At 44.2% G+C, this 22,537-nt stretch overlaps 1 protein-coding gene across 1 annotated transcript in view; it reads left to right on the top strand.

Moving 5' to 3' along the window:
- Positions 1 to 22,537, top strand: part of NUP210L (nucleoporin 210 like) — an 80,652-nt gene that overhangs the window by 42,772 nt on the left and 15,343 nt on the right. Inside the window, exons 17-32 of the mRNA XM_044916000.1 lie at positions 1,952 to 2,144; positions 7,689 to 7,777; positions 7,981 to 8,085; positions 8,398 to 8,499; positions 9,616 to 9,744; positions 10,076 to 10,203; positions 10,965 to 11,097; positions 11,815 to 11,877; positions 12,243 to 12,422; positions 12,789 to 12,869; positions 12,954 to 13,085; positions 15,845 to 16,003; positions 16,912 to 17,003; positions 18,840 to 19,014; positions 20,019 to 20,194; positions 20,803 to 21,020. Coding sequence (XP_044771935.1) covers positions 1,952 to 2,144; positions 7,689 to 7,777; positions 7,981 to 8,085; positions 8,398 to 8,499; positions 9,616 to 9,744; positions 10,076 to 10,203; positions 10,965 to 11,097; positions 11,815 to 11,877; positions 12,243 to 12,422; positions 12,789 to 12,869; positions 12,954 to 13,085; positions 15,845 to 16,003; positions 16,912 to 17,003; positions 18,840 to 19,014; positions 20,019 to 20,194; positions 20,803 to 21,020 — 2,155 coding nt within the window. The remainder of the gene's footprint in view (positions 1 to 1,951; positions 2,145 to 7,688; positions 7,778 to 7,980; positions 8,086 to 8,397; positions 8,500 to 9,615; positions 9,745 to 10,075; positions 10,204 to 10,964; positions 11,098 to 11,814; positions 11,878 to 12,242; positions 12,423 to 12,788; positions 12,870 to 12,953; positions 13,086 to 15,844; positions 16,004 to 16,911; positions 17,004 to 18,839; positions 19,015 to 20,018; positions 20,195 to 20,802; positions 21,021 to 22,537) is intronic.

Raw genomic sequence — 22,537 nt, 5'->3', positions numbered from 1 at the left:
GGAGAGCGGCAGACAGAGGGAAAGGGAGAAGCAGTCTCCCGTGGAGCAGGGATCCTGATGTGGGGCTCAATACCAGGACCCTGGGATGATGACCTGAGCTGAGGGCAGACGCTTAATGGACTGAGCTATCCAGGCACCCCAAAACTTGACATTTTAAATAGCATAATCTAGGGGCACCTGGGTGGCTCAGTTGGTTAAGCATCTGCCTTCGGCTCAGGTCATGGTCCCAGGGTCCTGGGATCGAGTCCCGCATCGGGCTCCCTGCTCGGCAGGGGGTCTGCTTCTCCCTCTGACCCTCCCCACTCTCATGCTCTCTGTCTCTCATTCCCTCTCTCAAATAAAAAAAATAAAATCTTTAAAATAAATAAATAGCATAATCTGGCAATTCTGAAATCCTACTGTTCCCCTCACTAACTAGGTTTTGTGGTGGTTACTGTTTTTTGTTGTGGTGGTGGTAGCTGTTCAGTTACCTTTCCTGAACTAGTTCTGTGATGTCTGTATTCTCTGTCCTCTGTGGCCACTAGAGTCTCTGCTTGGTTAGCTTTGTGATCAGCTAATTGTTGGATATCAGTTTCCTCAATTCCAGGTATTTTTTAGGAGATTATATTAAATTTTTTTTTTTTTTAAAGATTTTATTTGTTTTTTGACAGAGAGACAGCGAGAGAGGGAACACAAGCAGGGGGGAGTGGGAGAGGGAGAAGCAGGCTTCCCGTGGAGCAGGGAGCCCGATGCGGGGCTCGATCCCAGGACCCTGGGATCACGACCTGAGCCGAAAGCAGACGCTTAACCACTGAGCCACCCAGGCGCCCTGAGATTATATTAAATTTATATATAAATTCAGAACAACTGAAATTTTTATGCTTTTGAGTCATCCTAGTCATCCTGTCCAAGAACATGTGTGTGTATATACATATATATATAGAGAGAGAGAGATCAAATCTAGGTCAAAAATAAAAAACAAGTATAAAGGATATTTTGAGGAACATTTGGGGAAAATTGACTGTATATTAGATAATACTGAATTAATATTCTTATGTGTTACTATATTGTTTTTGTTACTTAGAATGTTCTCATTCATAGGAATGCATGCTAAAATATTTACAGGTAAAGTGCCATGATGCCTACATCATTTAGCAAAAAAAAAAAAAAAGACACACATCAAATGGAGGGGGGAAAGTAGAGGGAGAGAAAGATAAAGCAAATGGTGAATCCAGATGAGTTGTGTATACTCATACTATTCTTTCAACTGTAGATTTGAAAATTATCAAAGAGGGGCTCCTGGGTGGCTCAGTTGGTTGAGTGTCCGACTCTTGGTATAGCTCAGGTCATGATCTCAAGGTCATGAAATTGAGCACCATGTTGGGCTCTGTGCTCAGCAGGGAGTCTGCTCGAGATTCTCTCTCCCTCTCCCTCTGCCCCTCCCCCCCAAATAAAAAAATAAATCTTTAAAACAAAAAAAGAAAAGAAAAGAAAATTGTCAAAGAAAAAAGAATGGGATAAACATGAGCCCTAGCTTCAAGGGTATCTCACTGCCTCCTAAACTATTGTTTCTTTTTTTTTTTTTTTTTAAGATTTTATTTATTTATTTGACACAGAGAGAGGCATCGAGAGAGGGAACACAAGCGGGGGGGTGGGAGAGGGAGAAGCAGACTCCCCGCTGAGCAGGGAGCCCCATGTGGGGCTTGATCCCAGGACCCTGGGATCCTGAGCCAAAGGCAGACGCTTAACGACTGAGCCACCCAGGCGCCCCCAAATTTTATTTATTTATTTATTTGACAGAGCATGCACAAGCAGGGGGAGTGGGAGAGGGAGAAACAGACTCCCTGCTGAGCAGGGAGCCCGACGCAGGGCTCAATCCCAGGACTCTGAGATCGTGACCTGAGCTGAAGGCAGACGCTTAACTGACTGAGCCGCCCAGGCGCCCCTTTATTTTATTTTTTTTTTAATGCAGATTCCTGTATCAAGCCTGAGGGACACAGTTCTGGAACTGGCAGTGTTTGATCAACACAGGAGAAAGTTTGATAATTTCAGTTCACTAATGCTGGAATGGAAATCCTCAAATGAAACACTAGCTCATTTCGAAAATTATAATTCAGTGGAGATGGTAGCAAAGGATGATGGCAGTGGGCAGACTCGGCTACATGGTATTATGGTGACTTACAAATCCTTTTACATGTCTGCTAAGTGTTTCTGCACTAAGTATTTCCCTTGGGTGACAGTTTATTTCAGATTTTGTCATATCTCTCTTTGCATCTTTGATCATTGTATGTTTTAGCAAATGTAAATATAGATTTCTTGGTTGCAAAGCCAGGGTCTAGGATCCAACATTTCTCACAAGAACATATTTATTGAGTGACTGCTACATATAAGACCGTGTGCTAGGCACCTGAATATGGAATGGTACATGAGATAGTCATGGCCTCTGCCCTCATAGACTTTATATAAATACTTTCTAAAGATTTCATTTATTTATTTTAGAGGAGGGGAGGAGCAGAGGGAGATGAAGAGAGAGAATCTCAAGCAGATTCCCTGCTGAGTGTGGAGCCCAGTGCAGGGCTCAGTCTCATGACCCTGAGTTCAAGACCTGAGCCAAAGCCAAGAGTCAGATGACTGATCCACCTAGGTGCCCCTCTCATAGACTTTAAATATTATGATTGTGTTAGATGTTTTAAAGGACACATATGGGGTGCTTTAAGAGTTATAGCAGAGAGGGGCACCTGGGTGGCTCAGTCGTTAAGCATCTGCCTTCGGCTCGGGTCATGATCTCAGGGTCCTGGGATCGAGCCCCGCATTGGGCTCCCTGCTCAGCGGGGGGCCTGCTTCTCCCTCTCCCACCCCCCCTGCTTGTGTTTCCTCTCTCCATGCCTCTCTCTGTGTCAAATACATAAATAAAATCTTTTTTTTTTTTTAAAGATTTTATTTATTTATTTGACAGAGAGAGAGACAACGAGAGAGAGAACACAAGCAGGGGGAGTGGGAGAGGGAGAAGCAGGCTTCTTGCAGAGCAGGGAGCCCGATGCGGGGCTCGATCCCAGGACCGTGGGATCGTGACCCGAGCCGAAGGCAGACACTCAACGACTGAGCCACCCAGGCACCCCCATAAATAAAATCTTTAAAAAAAAAAGAGTTATAGCAGAGAACCTGACCTAGTTTAGAACAGAGAAGGCTGCCCAAGAAAGTAACATTTACGCTGAGACCTGAAGGGGCAGCAGAAAAGGAAACAGAGTGAGCAGAGTCAGGTGAACGGATCTTACAGGGGACCAGAGGCACCGGCAGGAGTTGTGAGACAGCAGCACGTGTCATCAGTCTTCAGTCCTCTGCCTGTATCACATTTGCCGATTCACCAAAGCGGTCACCTGCCAAAACCGACTCAGGGTGGACAAGCACTGCTCAGGGGCATGGGTACCAGCAGGCATGGTTCACTGCAGGCAAGTAACACGGAAGCCTGCCACAGAGCCATCCCAGAGGTGAAGAAGAAAGAGGTACAGAGGGTAACTTTTAAGTTTCGGCATGAGCACTTAGAGGAGAAATAAGATTCAGCCTTCTCCACACCCACAGGGAGCTCACCCCCAGGACAAATCTAAGAGCTTAGCTAGAGAACCTGGCAGCATAATACTCATGTGTATGTAATACTATAATACCAACAATATGGTACACTTCGTGTAAAAACTGGCAGCAAGGAGGGGCACCTCGCTGGCTCAGACAGTGGAGCGTGCGACTCTTGATCTCAGGGTTGTGGGTTCGAACCCCACAATATGTGTAGAGATTACTTAAAAATCTTAAAAAAAAAAATGGTAGCAAGGAAAGAGATGCTCCTTACTTGCTGTAACAATCAACCACCAGATACCATCAGTGCTTCTTCTGTTTTCTCATTTCATCCCTTCCTCTAACTCCATCACTGTGTCCTCACCATATCTGTCCCATGTTACCACAGTAGCCTCCTGGCTGACCTCCCTCTGTCTGTGCTGCCCTCTAATCTGTCCTCCACACTACTGTCTAGATTACCTTTTTAAAGGACAAATCTGGACCTCTTTTTCTTTTTTTTTTTTTTAAAGATTTAATTTTTTTAAGATTTTATTTACTTGCGAGAGAGAGAATGAGAGACAGAGAGCATGAGAGGGAGGAGGGTCAGAGGGAGAAGCAGACTCCCCGCTGAGCAGGGATCCTGATGTGGGACTCGATCCCAGGACTCCAGGATCATGACCTGAGCCGAAGGCAGTCACTTAACCAACTGAGCCACCCAGGCGCCCCAGATTTTATTTATTTATTTGACAGAGAGAGCACAAGCAAGGGGAGAGGCAGGCAGAGGAAGAGGGAGAAGCAGGCTCTCCACCAAGGAGGGAGCCCAATATGGGGCTCCATCCCGGGACCCTAGGATCATGACCTGAGCTGAAGGCAGACGCTTAACAACTGAGCCACCCAGGAGCCCCAAGATTTTATTTATTTGAGAGAGAGAGGGAAAGAGGGAGAGCACAGAGGGAGAAGCAGGCTCCCCGCCGAGCAGGGAGCCCAATGCGGGGCTCAACCCCAGGACCCCGGGATCATGACCTGAGCCCAAGGCAGACACTTAACGACTGAGCCACCCAGGCGCCCCAGCTTTTCGTTTGTTTTTAAGATTCATTTCAGGGAGAGAGAACATGAGCAGGGGGAGAGGGAGGGAGAGAGGGAGAGAGAATCTCTAGCAGACTCCATGCTGAGTGTGGAACCGACAACGGGCTCTGTCCTACGACCCTGAGATCATGCCTGAGCTGAAATCATTAGTCAGACGCTTAACTGACTGAGCCACCCAGGTGCCCCAAGATTTTATTTGAGAGAGAGAGGGAGAGCACAGAGGAAAAAGCAGGCTCCCTGCTGAGCAGGGAGCCCGATTTGGGACTTGATCCCAGGACCCTGGGATCATGACCTGAGCCGAAGGCAGATGCTTAACGACTGAGCCACCCAGGAGCCCCAAGATTTTATTTATTTGAGAGAGAGGGAGAGCACAGAGGAAGAAGCAGGCTCCCCGCTGAGCAGGGATCCCAATGCGGGCTCGATCCCAGGACCCCGGGACCACAACCTGAGCCGAAGACAGACGCCTAACGACTGAGCTACCCAGGCGCCCCTTCACCTGCTATTAATTATTTTTAAAGATTTTATTTATTTATTTGACAGAGAGACACAGCGAGAGAGGGAACACAAGCAGCGGGAGTGGGAGAGAGAGAAGCAGGCCTCCCGCGGAGCAGTGAGCCTGATGCGGGGCTCGATCCCAGGACCCCGGGACCATGACCCGAGCCGAAGGCAGACGCCTAACAACTGAGCTACCCAGGTGCCCCTTCACCTGCTATTATTACCCATGTATACCCTACATCTTTCTCACACTCCACAACTTTATTTATTTATTAAAAAAATGTTTTTAAGGTTTTATTGTTTTAAGTAATCTCTACACCCAGTGTGGGGCTTGAAAATGACCGCAAGATCAAGAGTTGCATGCTCTTCTGGCCGAGCCAGCAGGGCACCCCCACTCAACAACTTTATAGCCTTAGCCATGACGAGGCTTCTCTTACCTCTTTCCTTTCATGTGTTTATGTTTCCTTTTCTTGCATGGTCACTGGGCTGAAGTTTTCCTCTCGCCATCTGTGAGTTCCCTGTAACCCTACACTACCAATCCAAGGAAGGTACTCCTTTCCTGTGCTCTGTACCTGCTGCTCTAAGAGCACTCAGCATGCAGTGTGGTGCCAGTTGCTTAGCTCAGTCACCACACTGAAACTGCGGGCTTCTTGGAAGGCAAGGATTGTGTTTTCCTCTTCATCTCTGCACCCTAATTACCTGGCATAGGACCTGGCATATAGTAGCCCCTCAGTAAATCTTTGTTGATGGATGGAGCATCCTGAGTAACTGTGTCACAGATTCAGGCATGGTCATTCTACTGTGTTGAGGATAAAACAATTGACTTAAGTGGCAGATTTATGTTAAAGTTTTAAAAAGAAAAAAAAAAGAATAGGTAAAACAGGGTCAGATTATAGAAAGTTTCAAACACTAGTTGAAGGAGTTTGAATTGCTCAGATGTGGAATATGTTTACAGTGGACCAGATGAGGGGCGCCTGGGTGGCTCAGTCAGTTAAGCTTCTGCCTTCAGCTCAGGTCATAATCCCGGGGTCCTGGGATCGAGCCCTGCGTCGGGCTCCCTGCTCCGCGGGAAGCCTGCTTCTCCCTCTCCCCTGCTTGTGCTCTCTCTCTCTCTCAAATAAATAAAATCCTAAAAAAATAAGTAAATCAAGTGGACAAGATGTGACGTTCGCATTTATAGGACAGTTTAGAACAGTGAAAGGCCCTGAAGGGCTGTATCTTTATTTCTCACTCCAATTTTTTTTTTTTAAGATTTTATTTATTGGGGCGCCTGGTGGCTCAGTTGGTTAAGCGTCTGCCTTTGGCTCAGGCCATGATCCCAGGGTTCTGGGATCGAGCCCCACATCGGGCTCCCTGCTCAGCCGGGAGTCTGCTTCTCCCTCTGCCTCTGCCCCTCCACCCTCACTCGTGCTCCTTCTGCTTTCTCTGCTGTCTCTCAAATAAATAAATAAAGTCTTAAAAAAAATAAAAATATTCAGCTAAAAGGATTGAAAACAGATATTCAAACAGATAGTTGTGTGTGAATATTCATAGCAGCATTATTCACAACAGACAAAAGATGAAAAAAACCCAAATGTCCAACAAAAGATAAATGGATAAACTAAATATGTTATATCCATACTGTGGAGTAGTAGTCATTAAAAGGAACAAAATAGGGGCACCTGGGTGGCTCAGTCGTTAAGCGTCTGCCTTCGGCTCAGGTCGTGATCCCAGGGTCCTGGGATCGAGCCCCGCATTGGGCTCCCTGCTCCGCGGGAGGCCTGCTTCTCCCTCTCCCACTCCCCCTGCTTGTGTTCTCTCTCTCGCTGTGTCTCTCTCCCTGTCAAATAAATAAATAAAATCTTTAAAAATAATAATAGCAGGTGAAGGGGCACCTGGGTGGCTCAGTCGTTAAGCGTCTGCCTTTGGCTCAGGTCATGATCCCAGGGTCCTGCATTTGAGTCCCACATCGGGCTCCCTGCTCAGCGGGGAGCCTGCTTCTCCCTCTCCCTCTGCCTGCCGCTCCCCCTGCTTGTGCTCTCTCTCTGACAAACAAATAAAGAAAATGTTTTTTAAAAAGATTTTATTTTAGAGAGAGAAAGAGCACGCGAGCGAGTACAAGCAGGGGGCAGGGAGGGACAGAGGAAGAGGGAGAAGCAGACTCCTTGTTGAGCAAGGAGTCCAATGTGGGGCTCGGTCCCAGGACCCTGGGATTATGACCTGAGCTGAAGGCAGATGCTTAACTGACTGAGCCACCCAGGTACCCCCTCACTCCAATTTTTAAATCAAACAAAAATTTCCCCATACACTGTTGTCAGTCTGTGTTTGGACCCACAGACCATTAGAACTGGAAAGAATTTTCGATTTTGCCTGGCCCAATCCCTCATTTAATAAAGAAACTGAGAAATAAAGCTGTTGCCCAGAGTCACATAGGAATATAATAGCAATCAACACAAAAACTCAAGTTTTCTGTTTCTTGTGTATTTCCCCACAAAGTACTTTTTTCTTCCTGCAATAGAACATCATTTGGAAAAAATTAGGGCAGAATTTGGTTTTCTGGAGACACTTTTGTATTCTCCACTTATCGTTTCTCACGTCTCCAGGTCATCAGGTCCTTAAAGTACATCAGTTAAAAGGGACTGTACTCATTGGAGTCAATTTTGTGGGCTACTCAGAGAAGAAAAGTCCAGAGGTAAGAAACAGAAATCACTGAAATTTAAGGCTCTTCATTTATAACTTTAAAAAAACCAAAAATCACTTATAATTAATGTAAATCTGAGAACTGTGCACCTCTCTGATTTTGTTATCTTTGGCATGTGAAAGAACACTGGAATCTTCTCTCAGCTGAGGAGTTAAAAGTTTATGCTTATCTTTGTGGTTTTTCTCCATTTCTAGAAACTTTCCAACTTGCCCAGATCTGCAGCTGTGGAGCTGCTTCTGGTGGACGATGTCACTGTACTGCCCGAGAATGCCACAATCTATGACCACCCCGATGTGAAGGTGAAAGTTGGAGGGGTCTAGTTAAATGGGGTCCGACTGGAGGGGACGAGTATGAGGTTATTGAGATTAATAGTATGGCAATAAAAAAAGCTCACTTATATGTTGAAAAGCACTGGTAAGCATATGTAACATATGTGTAATAATTAGGTGCAATATCCTTTGTAGTAATACTGTAATAATCATAGTTTGTCTTTGGTCCATTGACCTTAATCTTTTAATCCCGTACTCTTCCTTAAGTAGGTAGTAGTTGTTTTCTCTGAATTATTTAAAAACCAAAGAGAATGGAGCGTTCTGTGTCTGATCTTTCCATAGGAGATATTTAGCCTTGTGGAAGGATCTGGTTATTTTCTGGTCAACAGCAGCGAGCAGGACATTGTCACCGTCACTTACATGGAAGCAGAAAGCTCTGTCCAGGTGAGGTTTAGAGATTGTCCCAAGTTGATAGTCTCAGGTCAAAGTTCATCCTTACGAGAATGATTAGAAAAATTCCATTGTATGTCTCAGACTTGTTATAAAAGTAACATCTGCCTCATTTTTTAACCTTCATAGATTCTCCAACCCAAAACAAGCTTTTTTTTTTTTTTTTTTCTTCAACTCGCTGGGCAATTTTTGTTTCTGATTGAACTGAGACAGTGTAGAAGACATCTAATTGTAAGCTTTCCATGAAAAGAAGGTTCATTTCTATAAATTTCAAAGCACAGAACTGTGTGGATAATTTTTTTTTTAAAAGATTATTTATTTGACAGAGAGAGACACAGAGAGGGAACACAAGGTGGGGGAGTGAGAGAGGGAGAGGCAGGCTTCCAGCTGAGCAGGGAGCCCGATGCGGGGCTCGATCCCAGGACCCTGGGATCACGACCTGAGCCGAAGGCAGACGCTTAACGACTGAGCCACCCAGGTGCCCCAGTGTGGATAATTAGTTGTACTGTTGACTTCATAACTTGAGTATATGGTGTTTTTAGCCAGGATATGACAACTCAATATATTAAGCTATCTTTGTAATCAGTATGCCAAGGGATTTGCTTTTAGTTGACTTTTAGTAATAAAAATAATACCTTCTATTAACATATGTGTATATTTTCTTTCCTTCTAAGAGCTCAAAGGTCATAATGTTTAAGAGGGGGGAGATTGCAGCACTGTGTACAGGGTGTGAAAGTACCTACTACTCGGGGCAGGATCTGCTGCATGTGACAGAAAACCAGGTGGTTCTCATGCTTCCTCCCCCACTGGTGATTTCAGCATAAATGGACTGGGCTTTCTTCATGAAATCCCTTCCTTATTCATAATTAAGAAGCTGGATATGTATGTTGGATTCTGCTTGAATTCAGTCAACTTAAACCTTGCTCTTTATCAGTTAATATTTGTTAAGTGTGCATATTGTGCTGTGCCTGAAACATGTAATGTGACCTCTCAGTTCCCATCAGAAAGGAAGTAAGTTGTTGTATTTTGTGCTTTGAATGAAAATAGTTGCTTTGATTATGTTTGGAGCATGTGTGCTTCCTTATCCAGCTGCCGTAGTCTTCCTTCTAGTTAGTTCCAGTACACCCTGGATTTTTCACCTTGGAGGTCTACGATCTGTGCTTGGCTTTCCTGGGTCCAGCAGTGGCCTACCTCAGGGTGTCAGACATGCAAGAGCTGGAACTTGATCTGATTGATAAGGTGAGAGATGTTTGCAGTTTCGCATCAGAGAAGCAGGCCTCATGCTTGCCCTGTAGCCTCACTTTATATAGTCTGTGTGGCTCCTGTGCTTGCAGCCGCAGGGCCTTCAGTGATGTTAATGGAAATACCTGTCCTTAAAGGACAACATTCCAACATTATAAGATGAATAGAGTATTGAAGAGCACTTAAATTAGCACTGGTAGAGTAGGTTTTTCGATAAAAGGCTGACCAGGAGCATTCAGCACAGTTTGTCACCCTCGAAGAGTTAGTTAGACTGTACTTGGTGAATGAGACACTTCTACTAAAATTACCTTTCTTTTTTAACTACTAGGTTGAAATAGGCAAAACTGTGTTAGTAACTGTGAGGGTTCTTGGCTCTTCCAAACGCCCATTCCGAAATAAATACTTCAGAAACATGGAGCTTAAACTGCAGTTGGCTTCTGCCATCGTCACCCTGACGTGAGTACCACCTCAACACTTCCTTCTCCCCAGGCTGAACATCAAGAGTCAGTGTCCCTGCGTTACTTCGGATTTTCTTCTTTGGGCCCGTAGTCTCCCGCCATATTCGGCTCTCTACAAAGTACCCCTTCCACGTCCTCAGAACGGTTGTTTAGGGACAAACTCACGTGTCTTGTGAGTATTTCCATTTTATGAAACTTCTCCTTGGATAGTATCCTCTAGGGTGCTTCAGGATGGAGGACCTTCAAAAATCTATCTAGAAGCAGAGGTGCTGGTATTCCCTCTGCAAAAGGAGAATACAGAAATTCCAAGGTGCTTTAGTATTTGCAGTTTTGCCAGTCTTATGTTTATGTTGCCCTTAATCCTCTGGGGCCTTAGAACAAGTATTTCGCCTTCAGGAGCTTCCTGCCATTGCCATGAACTTTGTCTTGACTGTGGAAATTTATTTTCTGGCAATTCCCTTTAACTAGAGTTAAAATGAACAGAAAATGTTATGCATCTTAGAAAGAAGCATAACTGGCTACTCTTAAAATCAAATCTTTTTTTTTTTAAACAATTTTATGTATTTATTTTGGGAGGGACTTTAGGGGGAGGGAAAGGGACTAGGAGACTCCGTGCAGAGCCTGGCAAGGGGCTCCATCCCATGGCTCCAAGACCAGGACCCAAGCCAAAACCAAGAGTTGGATGCTCAACTGACTGAGCCCCACCCAGGTGCCCCAAAATCAAATCTTTCTTACCTAAAAACACCTATGTCTTTGCAGGCTAATGGAGGAACAGGATGAATACTCTGAAAATTATATCCTTCGAGCTGTCTCTATTGGGCAAACCACACTTGTGGCTATTGCCAGGGACAAGATGGGGAGGAAATTCACATCGGCTCCTCGCCAGATTGAGGTAAGGAAATTATCTCATCCAAAATTAATACTTCATCTTATTTAGCTTTTTTCATCTTTTTCTGTTTATTTTGCATAAGTTAAAAATTATTTGACTAAGTAAAATGATAGTTGTCTAACTCTTGAAACAATACGTAATTTGTTTTAGGTTTTTGTTTTTCTGTATAAAAGTAATACATTTCTTGTAGAAAATTTGGAAAGCAAAAGAAATAATAAAGATGCAGAATGAAAATCACCTATAATTCCACTACTTAGAGGCAACCGTTCGTTATTAATAATCCTTCATTTCTTCCCCATGCTTATTTTAACATAGATGAATCATACTGCTTTTTTCATCCTAATCCTATATCAATAGTATTTTTTATGTCATTAAAAGTTCATTGTTGGCCCTGTGTTGGCAGTTGTTGAAGCTGGGTAATAGGTACCGAGAGTTCATTATACTGCTCTCTCTACTTTTATATATGTTTGAAAAAAAGTAAAAAAGAAAGATAATTATAAACATAACTTTAATGACCACTTTTATTCCAATGAGTGGACGTATAAGTTTTAAGCATTCTCATTTATAAGTTTTTGCTATTATAAATAAAATTTATATTTATAAATAAAGTAAAATCCATGTCTGTGTGTAGGATTTTTTCCTTAGAATAAGCTGCATGATCATTTGTTATGAAATTGGTTCTAGTCCGTCCCTCTTTTCTGTTTGGTCTTCTCCTTCAAGGTGTTTCCTCCATTCAGACTTGTTCCAGAGAAAATGACACTGATTCCAACTAACATGATGCAGGTGATCTCAAAGTCAGGAAATACGATTTACCCTTTCTCCTCACCCTGCTCTGTCCCACCCCAACACACACGCACCCCCTTCTTCCTATTGGCCTCCTCTTGTCTACTCCCAGCCAAGTACAGCAGGATCTGATAAAAAAGAAAATTAGTCCTTTCCTGTCCCCTAATGAACAGGGTATAACCTACCTCTGGGAACCCCATAGATCATATGTGGCACTTGCGTTTCTTCTGCATTTGAGTTGATGTGGGATATGTCTGTTGGGAAGTGGGGGAGGCTAAGAGGTCAAATTGCTTGGATGAAATGTTGGGAAAAGAGATGTGATTTCTCCCCATGTTCCTTCATTTACTGGCATGTTTAAATTCCAGGTCATGTCTGAAGGTGGCCCCCAGCCCCAATCTATCATTCACTTCTCTATCAGTAACCAGACTGTGGCTGTTGTGAATAGGAGGGGGCAGGTTACAGGGAAGGTAGTTGGCACAGCTGTGGTCCATGGCACCATCCAGACAGTAAATGAAGATACTGGCAAAGTCATTGTGTTTTCTCAGGTATTGGTTCTTTGCTCTGCTCTGCTTCCACTTTTCCATCTGGGAACCATATTGGGGCATGTGGGGTGGTGAGGAGGAGGGTGTCAGCAGCTCAGAAAAACCCTTTGAGTCCCTTACCTGGCATTCTCTTAACCAAGCATGGGAAATATGTAATCTTTAGGGAAAAACCCCACAGAGTATTTGGCATTGTTACAAGACATAGTCCCTATCCTTAAGGAATTGTTCAGGGAACAAAAACAAACACATCTATGGCATATTTTTTTTGTTGAATGCCCCAAACAATAACAAACTAGTTATTGTAAGCATCCTCTGTCCACTGCACAGACACTCCCTCTTAGCCTAAGCTTGCTTCTACCTGTTGAGCAGGATGAAGTGCACATTGAAGTTGTTCAGCTAAGGGCTGTTAGGATCCTTGCAGCTGCTACTCGACTCATCGCAGCAACTGAGGTCAGTACGGTGGCTCTGTCTCGGTGTACTCTGGTAATGCCAGCTGGGCAGGACATCCAGCACAGCACTCCTTCTTCTTTTCAGATGCCAGTTTACGTCATGGGAGTGACCAGTACCCAGACCCCTTTCTCCTTCAGCAATGCCAACCCTGGGCTCACATTCCACTGGTCCATGAGCAAAAGGGATGTATTGGATCTAGTACCCAGGCATTCAGAGGTAGAAATGCGTCTGTTTATTATATCATCTCAGGGACATCATAGTAATTTACCTTATTTCATCAAGTTTGAGACTGACTTTACTTTCTAAACTACACAGTGTTACTACTTATCTCCTCCCCTTGTTCTGTGTACTCTGGAAACCTACAAATCATATGAAGAATTCAATTTGAGTACTCAGATAATGCTATGTAATTTTTAATATACTTTGCTGGAAGGAGCTCTCAAAAACACTGTTTCCCTTAATATTGACTTGTGAGCATTTGACTATGTTCCACGAGTAGTAGTAACACGTTATGAGTACAAACTATATATATAGGCACGCTTCACTGTACTGGGCTTTGCTTCATTGTGCTTCACAGATATTGCATGTTTTTACAAATGGAAGCTTTGTGGCAACCACAAGGCTGTTGGTGCTGTTTTTCTGACAGCATTTGCTCACTCTGTTCTCTGTGTCACAGTTTGGTAATTCTCACAATATTTCAAACTTTTCCACTATTATTTTATTTGTTATGGTGACCTGTGATTGATCAGTGAGTATGATTCACTGAAAGCTCAGATGACGGTTAGCATTTTTTAGCAATAAAGTATTTTTAATTAAGATATGTACATTGTTTTAGACATAATGCTATTTATTGCACACCTAATAGACTAATAGTATAGTGTAAACGTAAATTTTATGTGCACTGGAAAACCAGGAAATTCATTTGACTCGCTTTATTGCAACATTTGCTTTACTGTGGTGGTCTGGTGCTGAACCTGCGGTGGCTCTGAGGTGAGCTTATGCTCTGTGATAACTGAAAATTGTTCTGATGTCGTAATGCACACAGTATTAAGCCTTATTCAGAAACCTGAAAAAGAATTAGAGAGAGGAGGGAGGGAGGCAGGGGATGCTACAGGCTAACTTTACCTCATTTACAATATTGTTACCGGATGGTCAGTTTGAGAGAACCCACCCAGGGTGGTCTGGGGACAGTGGCAGCCGCCTAGATCCTTAGGAAGAAGGAATCTGCAGCCAAGTTACCCAGTAGGTCACGACTCAGTGCCCACAAAATAAAGAGTTAGAGGTAGCTCTTGGGAGAGAACAGAGAGGTTACAGGAGCTAGAATTAATTAGGTATTTCTGGAGCCAGCTAAAAAGAAAAGAGAAGTCTGAAAAAAGTTACAAAATCTATTTGTAATCCTTCTAACAATATCCTAGATCTGTAGTCTAGGGAAACTCTGGTGTTTGGGTCTTCTGTCTGTTGTGGACTTCCCTGAGCCTGCTTATACTCAGAATTGAGGAGAGATGGAACTGTACTTAGTTTGGCAGAGTTCTGCACAGGAATTCAGCTCTCTTTCTTGACTAGCAAACAGAGATTGTATGAAATGAGGGGCTGGCATAGGCCTTTAGCATCTGTTCTACTTCTCCCTTCCTCCAATTTTATCTAAAGCCCAACTCTTGTCTCTAGGAAAAGTGATTGAGAGCCATACACAGAGTTTCTCTTCCTGCCTCAGATCCTGCAGGGTGAGCTGAGCCGGCCCTACATGGAGGTCTCCTGCATGTGGTGTCAACACTCAGAGATTCACTTGGATCAAACATATTATTAAACCACTTGTTCTTTAGCATAAGACTTCCTTCCAGACAATTGATTGAGATCTGCATAAAGGAAATGGGAATTTTTCTGTAGGGGAGGAGGGAAAGGTGATTTTGGAACTTGGGACTCTGGAGTCAAGAGAGCTGGAAGAAAGGTCTTGAAGGCTCTGGACAGCAAAAAGGCAGGAGAAAGAGGGCATGAAATGAGTGCCCCAAAGGTAGGCAGGTGTCTACTCCAACATGTGTCTTAACGTTGGCCCTGCCTTCCCGATGGCCTTATCCAGTCTGGGCCAGAGTGGTGGGGAAGCAGTAGGGAGATGGTCCACTAGGGTGAGCATAGTCCTGAAATAGATCTCCTTTCTTGTCCTCTTCCTTCCTTGCTACCACTCTGAACTCTAGGGGTAGATTGTCTCACTTCTCCCAATTCAAGTTCTACTCTCTGAAGCCATTTTAGAAACTCCTTTCTTCATTTTCATTCTCCTGTGAATGGATTGACTTCAAGATAACATGAGACTGGGGCGCCTGGGTGGCTCAGATGGTTGAGCGTCTGCCTTCGGCTCAGGTCATGATCTCAGGGTCCTGGGATCGAGTCCCGCATCGGGCTCCCTGCTCCGCGGAAGCCTGCTTCTCCCTCTGCCTCTCTCTCTCTCTCTGTCTCTCATGAATGAATAAATAAAATCTTTAAAAAAAAAAAAAAGATAACATGAGACTGTCAGAGAGGCTTGCCAGAATTATTTGAGTGCTATACACAGAGCTTACCTGAGGGGTGACTGTGTTGCTGGGAATATGAAAAGAAATAACTATGAAAATAATCCCTGGTACTCTAGTTATTTTATACAGATCTATCTAGCATACATTTTCGTTATCGTAACAACACAGAGGGAAGGGCACAGTGATTATTAATGAATATTTCTTTTTTTTTTTTTTATTTTTATTTTTATTTTTTTTATTTTTTTTTAAAGATTTTATTTATTTATTTGAGAGAGAGAGAATGAGAGACAGAGAGCCTGAGAGGGAAGAGGGTCAGAGGGAGAAGCAGACCCCCTGCCGAGCAGGGAGCCCGATGCGGGACTCGATCCAGGGACTCCAGGATCATGACCTGAGCCGAAGGCAGTCGCTTAACCAACTGAGCCACCCAGGCGCCCCTAATGAATATTTCTTAATCCATTCCTAACTGTCTTCCAGGTCTTCCTACAGCTCCCAGTAGAGAATAACTTTGCCATGGTTGTCCACACAAAAGCAGCTGGTCGCACCAGTATCAAAGTCACTGTCCGCTGTATGAACAGTTCCTCTGGGCAGCTTGAGGGGAATTTGTTGGAACTGTCTGCTGAAGTTCAGATCCTGGTAAGGTCCCAAACCTAAATCTTGTTTTTACGTATCAAGGAGAAGAAGGTTATATTCTTTTATCATCCATGAGGAGCTTTGTCTGGATAGAGGTAGAGAAATTGCTAGAGGGAGCCCTAGGATAGGCTCATAGCTTCTAGATCTTTGTCATTCTTGCTAATTGCATCTGTATAAGTATTGATACTAGAAACTGTAAGAACATGCACTCCCCTCAACTCCCCACACAATAAACACAGGATATGAAACCATAATAACTAAAGAGGGGTTCGTTTCTTAGCTGCTCTGCCTAACATAGATATTATGATACCATCCACTGAGGAGATCTAACCCTAACTTCCAGTAAGGTGTAAGAGCATGAATGGTTGGTTTCTACAGGTGTTCTGAGGTTGAAAGCTAACTGGCCCTGTTGTTTTTAGTGTTCAAAAGAAAAATGATCATTTGTGGGGGGCAAATAGGTTTCTCTACCTCTGAATTTAGGACTAATTTTTTTTTCTTTTTCTATCTTTTTCCTTTATTTTGGTTTTGTTTCTCTGATTCAGTGAGGTGTAGAGGAAAGAGCTTTTTACTAGGACTAGCTAATTTATTATTATAAGTTTTTGTTCTCACATCTCTTTTCAGGTTACCAGAGCTAAAATTAGAAATTTCAAAATTATTTTATACCTAATATTTAAGTGATACAGAGGATGTGGTTGGTCAGTGTAGCTTTGTCAGAAGCAGGGCTAATATTAGATTTGTATTCTATAGAATACCAAGGTGCGTTTTAAGTGTCTGGCTCATTTGGAAAAGAGTGTCATGGACCCTCAGACTAAGCTGAAGTGAGGTGGACGTTGATTTGTAGTTGATATGTGAGCAAAGGTCATCGTTTTGTCTTTTCCAGAAATGAGGAAGACATTATTTTCTCACTTTAGGTGTTTGAGAAACTCCAACTGTTCTTTCCAGAGTGCCAGCCTGAGCAAATTCTGATGCCCATGAATTCCCAGCTCAGACTCCACACCAACAGGTGAGGAGAGTGGGGAAGGGCAGGCCAGGTTCCAACCTTACCCTTAGGAATATGGAAAGAACTCTTGCCTTCTAGGTGATTTTTTAACCCACAAATAAGTTTTTTTAGCTGAAGTGAAATTCATGTTACATAAAATTAACCATTTAAAAAATTTTTTTAAAGATTTTATTTTTTTATTTGACAGAGAGAGAGAGAGAGAGAGAGCACAAACAGGGGGAGTGGGAGAGGGAGAAGCAGGCTTCCCGCTGAGCAGGGAGTCCGATGCGGGTCTCGATCCCAGGACCCTGGGACCATGACCTGAGCCGAAGGCTTAAGTGAGCCACCCAGGTGCCCCCAAATTAACCATTTTAAAGTGGACAATTTAGTGCATCACAGTATTGTGCAACCGTCACCTCTGTCTAGTTTCATCTTCATCACCATCAAAGGAGACCGTACCCATCAGCAGTCACTCCCTGTTCTTCCCTCCTCTCAGCCTCTGGCAACCACTGATCATCTCTCTCTTTGAATTTAAGTCTTCTGTGTATTTCATTTATTACATGGAATCGTACAACATGTGACCTTTTGTGTTGGCTTCTTTCAGTTCACATGTTTCCTAGGTTCCTTCCCATTATAGCATGTATTAATATTTCATTCCTTTTTTTTTTTTTTTAAAGATCTTATTTATTTGACAGAGAGAGACACAGCGAGAGAGGGAACACAAGCAGGGGGAGTGGGAGAGGGAGAAGCAGGCTTCTCGCGGAGCAGGGAGCCCGGTGCAGGGCTCGATCCCAGGACCCCGGGATCACGACCTGAGCCGAAGGCAGACGCTTAACGACTGAGCCACCCAGGCGCCCCTATTTTGTTCCTTTTAATGACTACTACTCCACAGTATGGATATAACATATTTAGTTTATCCATTCATCTTTTGTTGGACATTTGGGTTTTTTTCACCTTTTGGCTGTTGTGAATAATGCTGCTATGAATATTCACACACAACTATTTGTTTGAATATCTGTTTTCAATCCTTTTAGCTGAATATTTTGTTTTTTGTTTTTTTTTTTTTAAGATTTTATTTATTTATTTGAGAGACAGAGCAGAGAAAGCAAGAGGAGCACGAGTGAGGGCGGAGGGGCAGAGGCAGAGGGAGAAGCAGACTCCCGGCTGAGCAGGGAGCCCGATGTGGGGCTCGATCCCAGGACCCTGGGATCATGACCTGAGCCAATCCCATGACCTGAGTCTTGGGATTGAGTCCTGCATTGGGCTCCCTGCTCAGCGGGGGGCCTGCTTCTCCCTCTCCCTCTGCCCCTCCTCTGTTCATCTACGCGCACACTCTCTCAAGTAAATAAATAAAATCTTAAAAAGAAAGCTCCAACTTCTCTCCACATTCTCTTAGCTTTAATAATTCAGGAGCCATTTACTGTACTGTCGTATTTCTTTTTTTTTTTTTTAAAGATTTTATTTATTTATTTGACAGAGAAAGACACAGCGAGAGAGGGAACATAAGCAGGGGGAGTGGGAGAGGGAGAGGCAGACTCCCTGCCGAGCAGGGAGCCCGATGCGGGGCTTGATCCCAGGACTCTGGGATCATGTCCTGAGCCGAAGGCAGACCCTTAACCAACTGAGCCACCCAGGCGCCCCAAGCTGAATGATTTTTTAATGATAAATATGTGATGGGATGTGATTTTTAAAGAGATAGGCATAATCCAAAGGCAGACTTTTACTTGAGGAACAAATAAGCACACAACATGGAGAATGGCAGGTGGTTTCCTGAGTAAGTCTCTAACAGTAATCCTGGCAATATCCTTTCTTTCTGGTCAGAGCCCCCAAGAGATGCCACTTGTTCCATTTGTTCCCTAGGGAAGGGGCCGCCTTTGTGAGTTCCCGTGTTCTCAAGTGTTTCCCTAATTCATCTGTCATCGAGGAGGATGGCGAAGGGCTCCTGAAAGCTGGTTCCATTGCAGGTACTGCTGTGTTGGAAGTCACTTCTATAGAACCTTTTGGAGTCAACCAAACAACCATAACTGGAGTTCAGGTGAGTTCAGGAACTTACTCAAAAAAATAAAAGGAATACCATGGCCTGAAGAGGCAGATTTCCTGGTTTAAGAACTAGGAACTTCCCTGGAGGTCAGAACGAACTGTAAGATAAGAGGACAATCTTGACATGGGTATAAGCCATCAAAAGTGGCCTTTAGAAGCCTTGTTATAAGAGGGATTAGCCTTAAATTGGTACACTTCTGAGCAGTGTTGGCAAAAGGGTGTGGGAGAGGGTAGAACTATTGCTATCAAAATTAGGCTTTGTTATTAGAATTAAAAAATTTAGTCTAACATGGGGCGCCTGGGTGGCACATTCAATTAAGCATCCAACTCTTGGTTTCAGCTCAGGTCATGATCTCAGGGTTGTGAGATCGAGCCCTGTGTCCAGCTCCATGCTGGGCATGGAGTCTGCTTGAGATTCTCTCTCTCCATGGGGCACCTGGGTGGCTCAGTCAGTTGAGTGTCTGCCTTCGGCTCAGGTCATGGCCCCAGGGTCTTGGGATTGAGTCCTGCATTGGGCTCCCTGCTCAGCGGGGGGCCTGCTTCTCCCTCTCCCTCTGCCCCTCCTCTGTTCATCTACGTGCACGCTCTCTCAAGTAAATAAATAAAATCTTAAAAAGAAAGCTCCAACTTCTCTCCACATTCTCTTAGCTTTAATAATTCAGGAGCCATTTACTGTACTGTCGTATTTCTTTCTTTTTTTTTTTTTTTAAAGATTTTATTTATTTATTTGACAGAGAAGGACACAGCGAGAGAGGGAACACAAGCAAGGGGAGTGGGAGAGGGAGAGGCAGACTCCCTGCCGAGCAGGGAGCCCGATGCGGGGCTCGATCCAGGGACTCCAGGATCATGACCTGAGCTGAAGGCAGTCGCTTAACCAACTGAGCCACCCAGGCGCCCTGTACTGTCGTATTTCTTATTCAGCTCTGATTTAAGTCATCTCAGGTCAGGACTCTGCAATCTATGGCAGCTCCTCTCCAATGGCCTTTCTCCTGCCCACAGGTGGCGCCAGTGACATATGTGCGGATGAGCAGCCAACCCAAGCTGTATGCAGCCCACGGGAGGACTCTGCCCGCCTTTCCTGTGGGCATGTCTCTCACCTTCGTTGTCCAGTTTTATAACAGCATTGGAGAGAAATTCCACACACACAACACCCAGCTTCATCTGGCTCTGAACAGGTGTGGAATCAAAGGAATGATGTCTATATTGTGGTAGAAATTGTGCAGATAAGCTAGGGTTATCCAGTAAATGCCTCTCAATGTTCTCTACTCGGAATCTGATCTTTACTTTTTTTCATTAGGATGGGAAACACCAGAATGGTGCTAGTTGTTTAATGAAGAAGAATTTCAGGGTGTCTTCAATCTGTCAAGCCCTAGTTCACAGAAAGCCCCCATAGGGAGCTGGTAGGAGTATTATTATCAAAAAGCTGTACTGGGGTGCCCGGTTGGCTTAGTCGGTTAAGCATCCAACTCTTGATCTCAGCTCAGGGCTTGATCTCAGGGTTGTGAGTTCAAGCCACGCTGGGCGTGGAGTCTACTTAAAAAAAAAAAAGCTGTACTGGAAAACAAATTTTTAATTAAAAAAAGTGGGGGGGTCTTACTGGGTACTCTGTATATAAAGGTAATAGACCTGACCCTTGGCCACTTGTTGCTTGCCCTCCACCATAGAATTCCTTCTGAACCTTTGAGCTGTTGAATAGAAAATGCTGTGATCAGCTCTGCTCCCAGAACTGTGTCCTAACAGTGAACTTTCAGAGATGACCTGCTACTTTCTTATCTCCTTTCAGAGATGACCTGCTACTTATTGGGCCAGGGAATAGGAACTATACTTACGTGGCCCAGGCAGTGAACACAGGAGTGACGCTTTTGAGAATCTGGGACCGGAGGCACCCAGGTGTGGCAGATTACGTCCCTGTTGCTGTGGAGCATGCCATTGAGCCAGACACCCAGCTCACCTTTGTTGGAGATGTCATCTGCTTCAGGACTCACCTCCTCAACCACAATGGTTTGGATACCTTCCCTTTCTTAACCTCACAGCTGACAGGATGAGAAAGCAACTCATCCCTTAGATAATTTTTTCGAAACGATTTAAAATCTGAAGGCTGGGGCGCCTGGGTGGCTCAGTTGGTTAAGCGACTGCCTTCGGCTCAGGTCATGATCCCGGAGTCCCTGGATCGAGTCCCACATCGGGCTCCCTGCTCAGCGGGGAGTCTGCTTCTCCCTCTGACCCTCCCCCCTCTCATGCTCTCTCTCTATCTCATTCTCTCTCTCAAATAAATAAATAAAATCTTTTAAAAAATAAAAAATAAAATAATAAAATAAAATCTGAAGGCCTAGGGTCACCTGACCTACTCAGTCAGAGCATGGGATTCTTGATCTCGGGGTTGTAGGTTCAAGCCCCATGTTGGGTGTACAGATTATTTAAAAAAATAAAATACTTGGGCACCTGGGTGGCTCAGTAGGTTAAGCTACTGCCTTTGGCTCAGGTCATGATCCCAGGGTCCCACATCGGGCTCCCTGCTCATCAGGGAGTCTGCTTCTCCCTCTGACCCTCCCCCTTCTCGTGCTCCCTCTCTCTCTCTGAAACAAATAAATAAAATCTTTAAAAAAAAAAGTTTCAAGAGGAGAAACTAAGGAGACTCTAAAAAAAATTTTTTTAAAGATTATTATTTTTTTTTTTAAAGATTTTTATTTATTTATTTGAGAGAGAGAATGAGAGAGAGAGAGAGCATATGAGAGGGGGGAGGGTCAGAGGGAGAAGCAGACCCCCCGCCGAGCAGGGAGCCCGATGCGGGACTCGATCCCGGGACTCCAGGATCATGACCCGAGCCGGAGGCAGTCGCTTAACCGACTGAGCCACCCAGGCGCCCTTTTTAAAGATTATTTAAGAGAGTGTAGTGGGGGGAGGGGCAGAGGGAGAGAGAATCAAATTGCAGACACCCCGCTGAGCCCAGAGCCTGAGGGTGGGGCTTGATCCCAGGACCCTGAGATCATGACCTGAGCCAAAATCAAGAATTGGATGCTTAACCAACTGAGCCACCCAGGTGCCTCCAAAAATAAAATCTTAAAAAAGAAAAAAATCTTGAGGGCCTCTCTAGGAATATTGATCACTCATCTCCTGATCGCATAGCTCACTGTATTATGTAGGTGTTGTGGGTACCTTATTCCCAGCTTCTGAAGGAGGGTAATTGATAAATTGAACAACAGTAAAGAATGAAGGAAAATGCAGTAAGGCTTTAGTTCTGGGAACCAATTGTGAGTACACTGTTTTGTGAGGGACTTCTGAAGGCCTAACTCTTAAATATATCATCCCCGTAATAAGGTTTGGCCTTGTACTGGGCTAAACTATACTCTTGATCAGCAAAGCATTTCTGCCCTAGGAAGTACTACTGAGTGCAAGGACATCAGTCTTTGGTTAAGAAATGAGTATTAATTCTCTGGGTTTACAGAAGGCATATTCCAAAGCAGTGTACCCTGCCTGGGTGTGTGCATCCAAATAATCTATCCAAGTAGGATTGGATG

The sequence above is a fragment of the Neomonachus schauinslandi genome, chromosome 6 (genome assembly GCF_002201575.2).
Source record: "Neomonachus schauinslandi chromosome 6, ASM220157v2, whole genome shotgun sequence".
NCBI lineage: Eukaryota > Metazoa > Chordata > Mammalia > Carnivora > Phocidae > Neomonachus > Neomonachus schauinslandi.
This window is presented reverse-complemented; position numbering and strand designations above follow the sequence as displayed.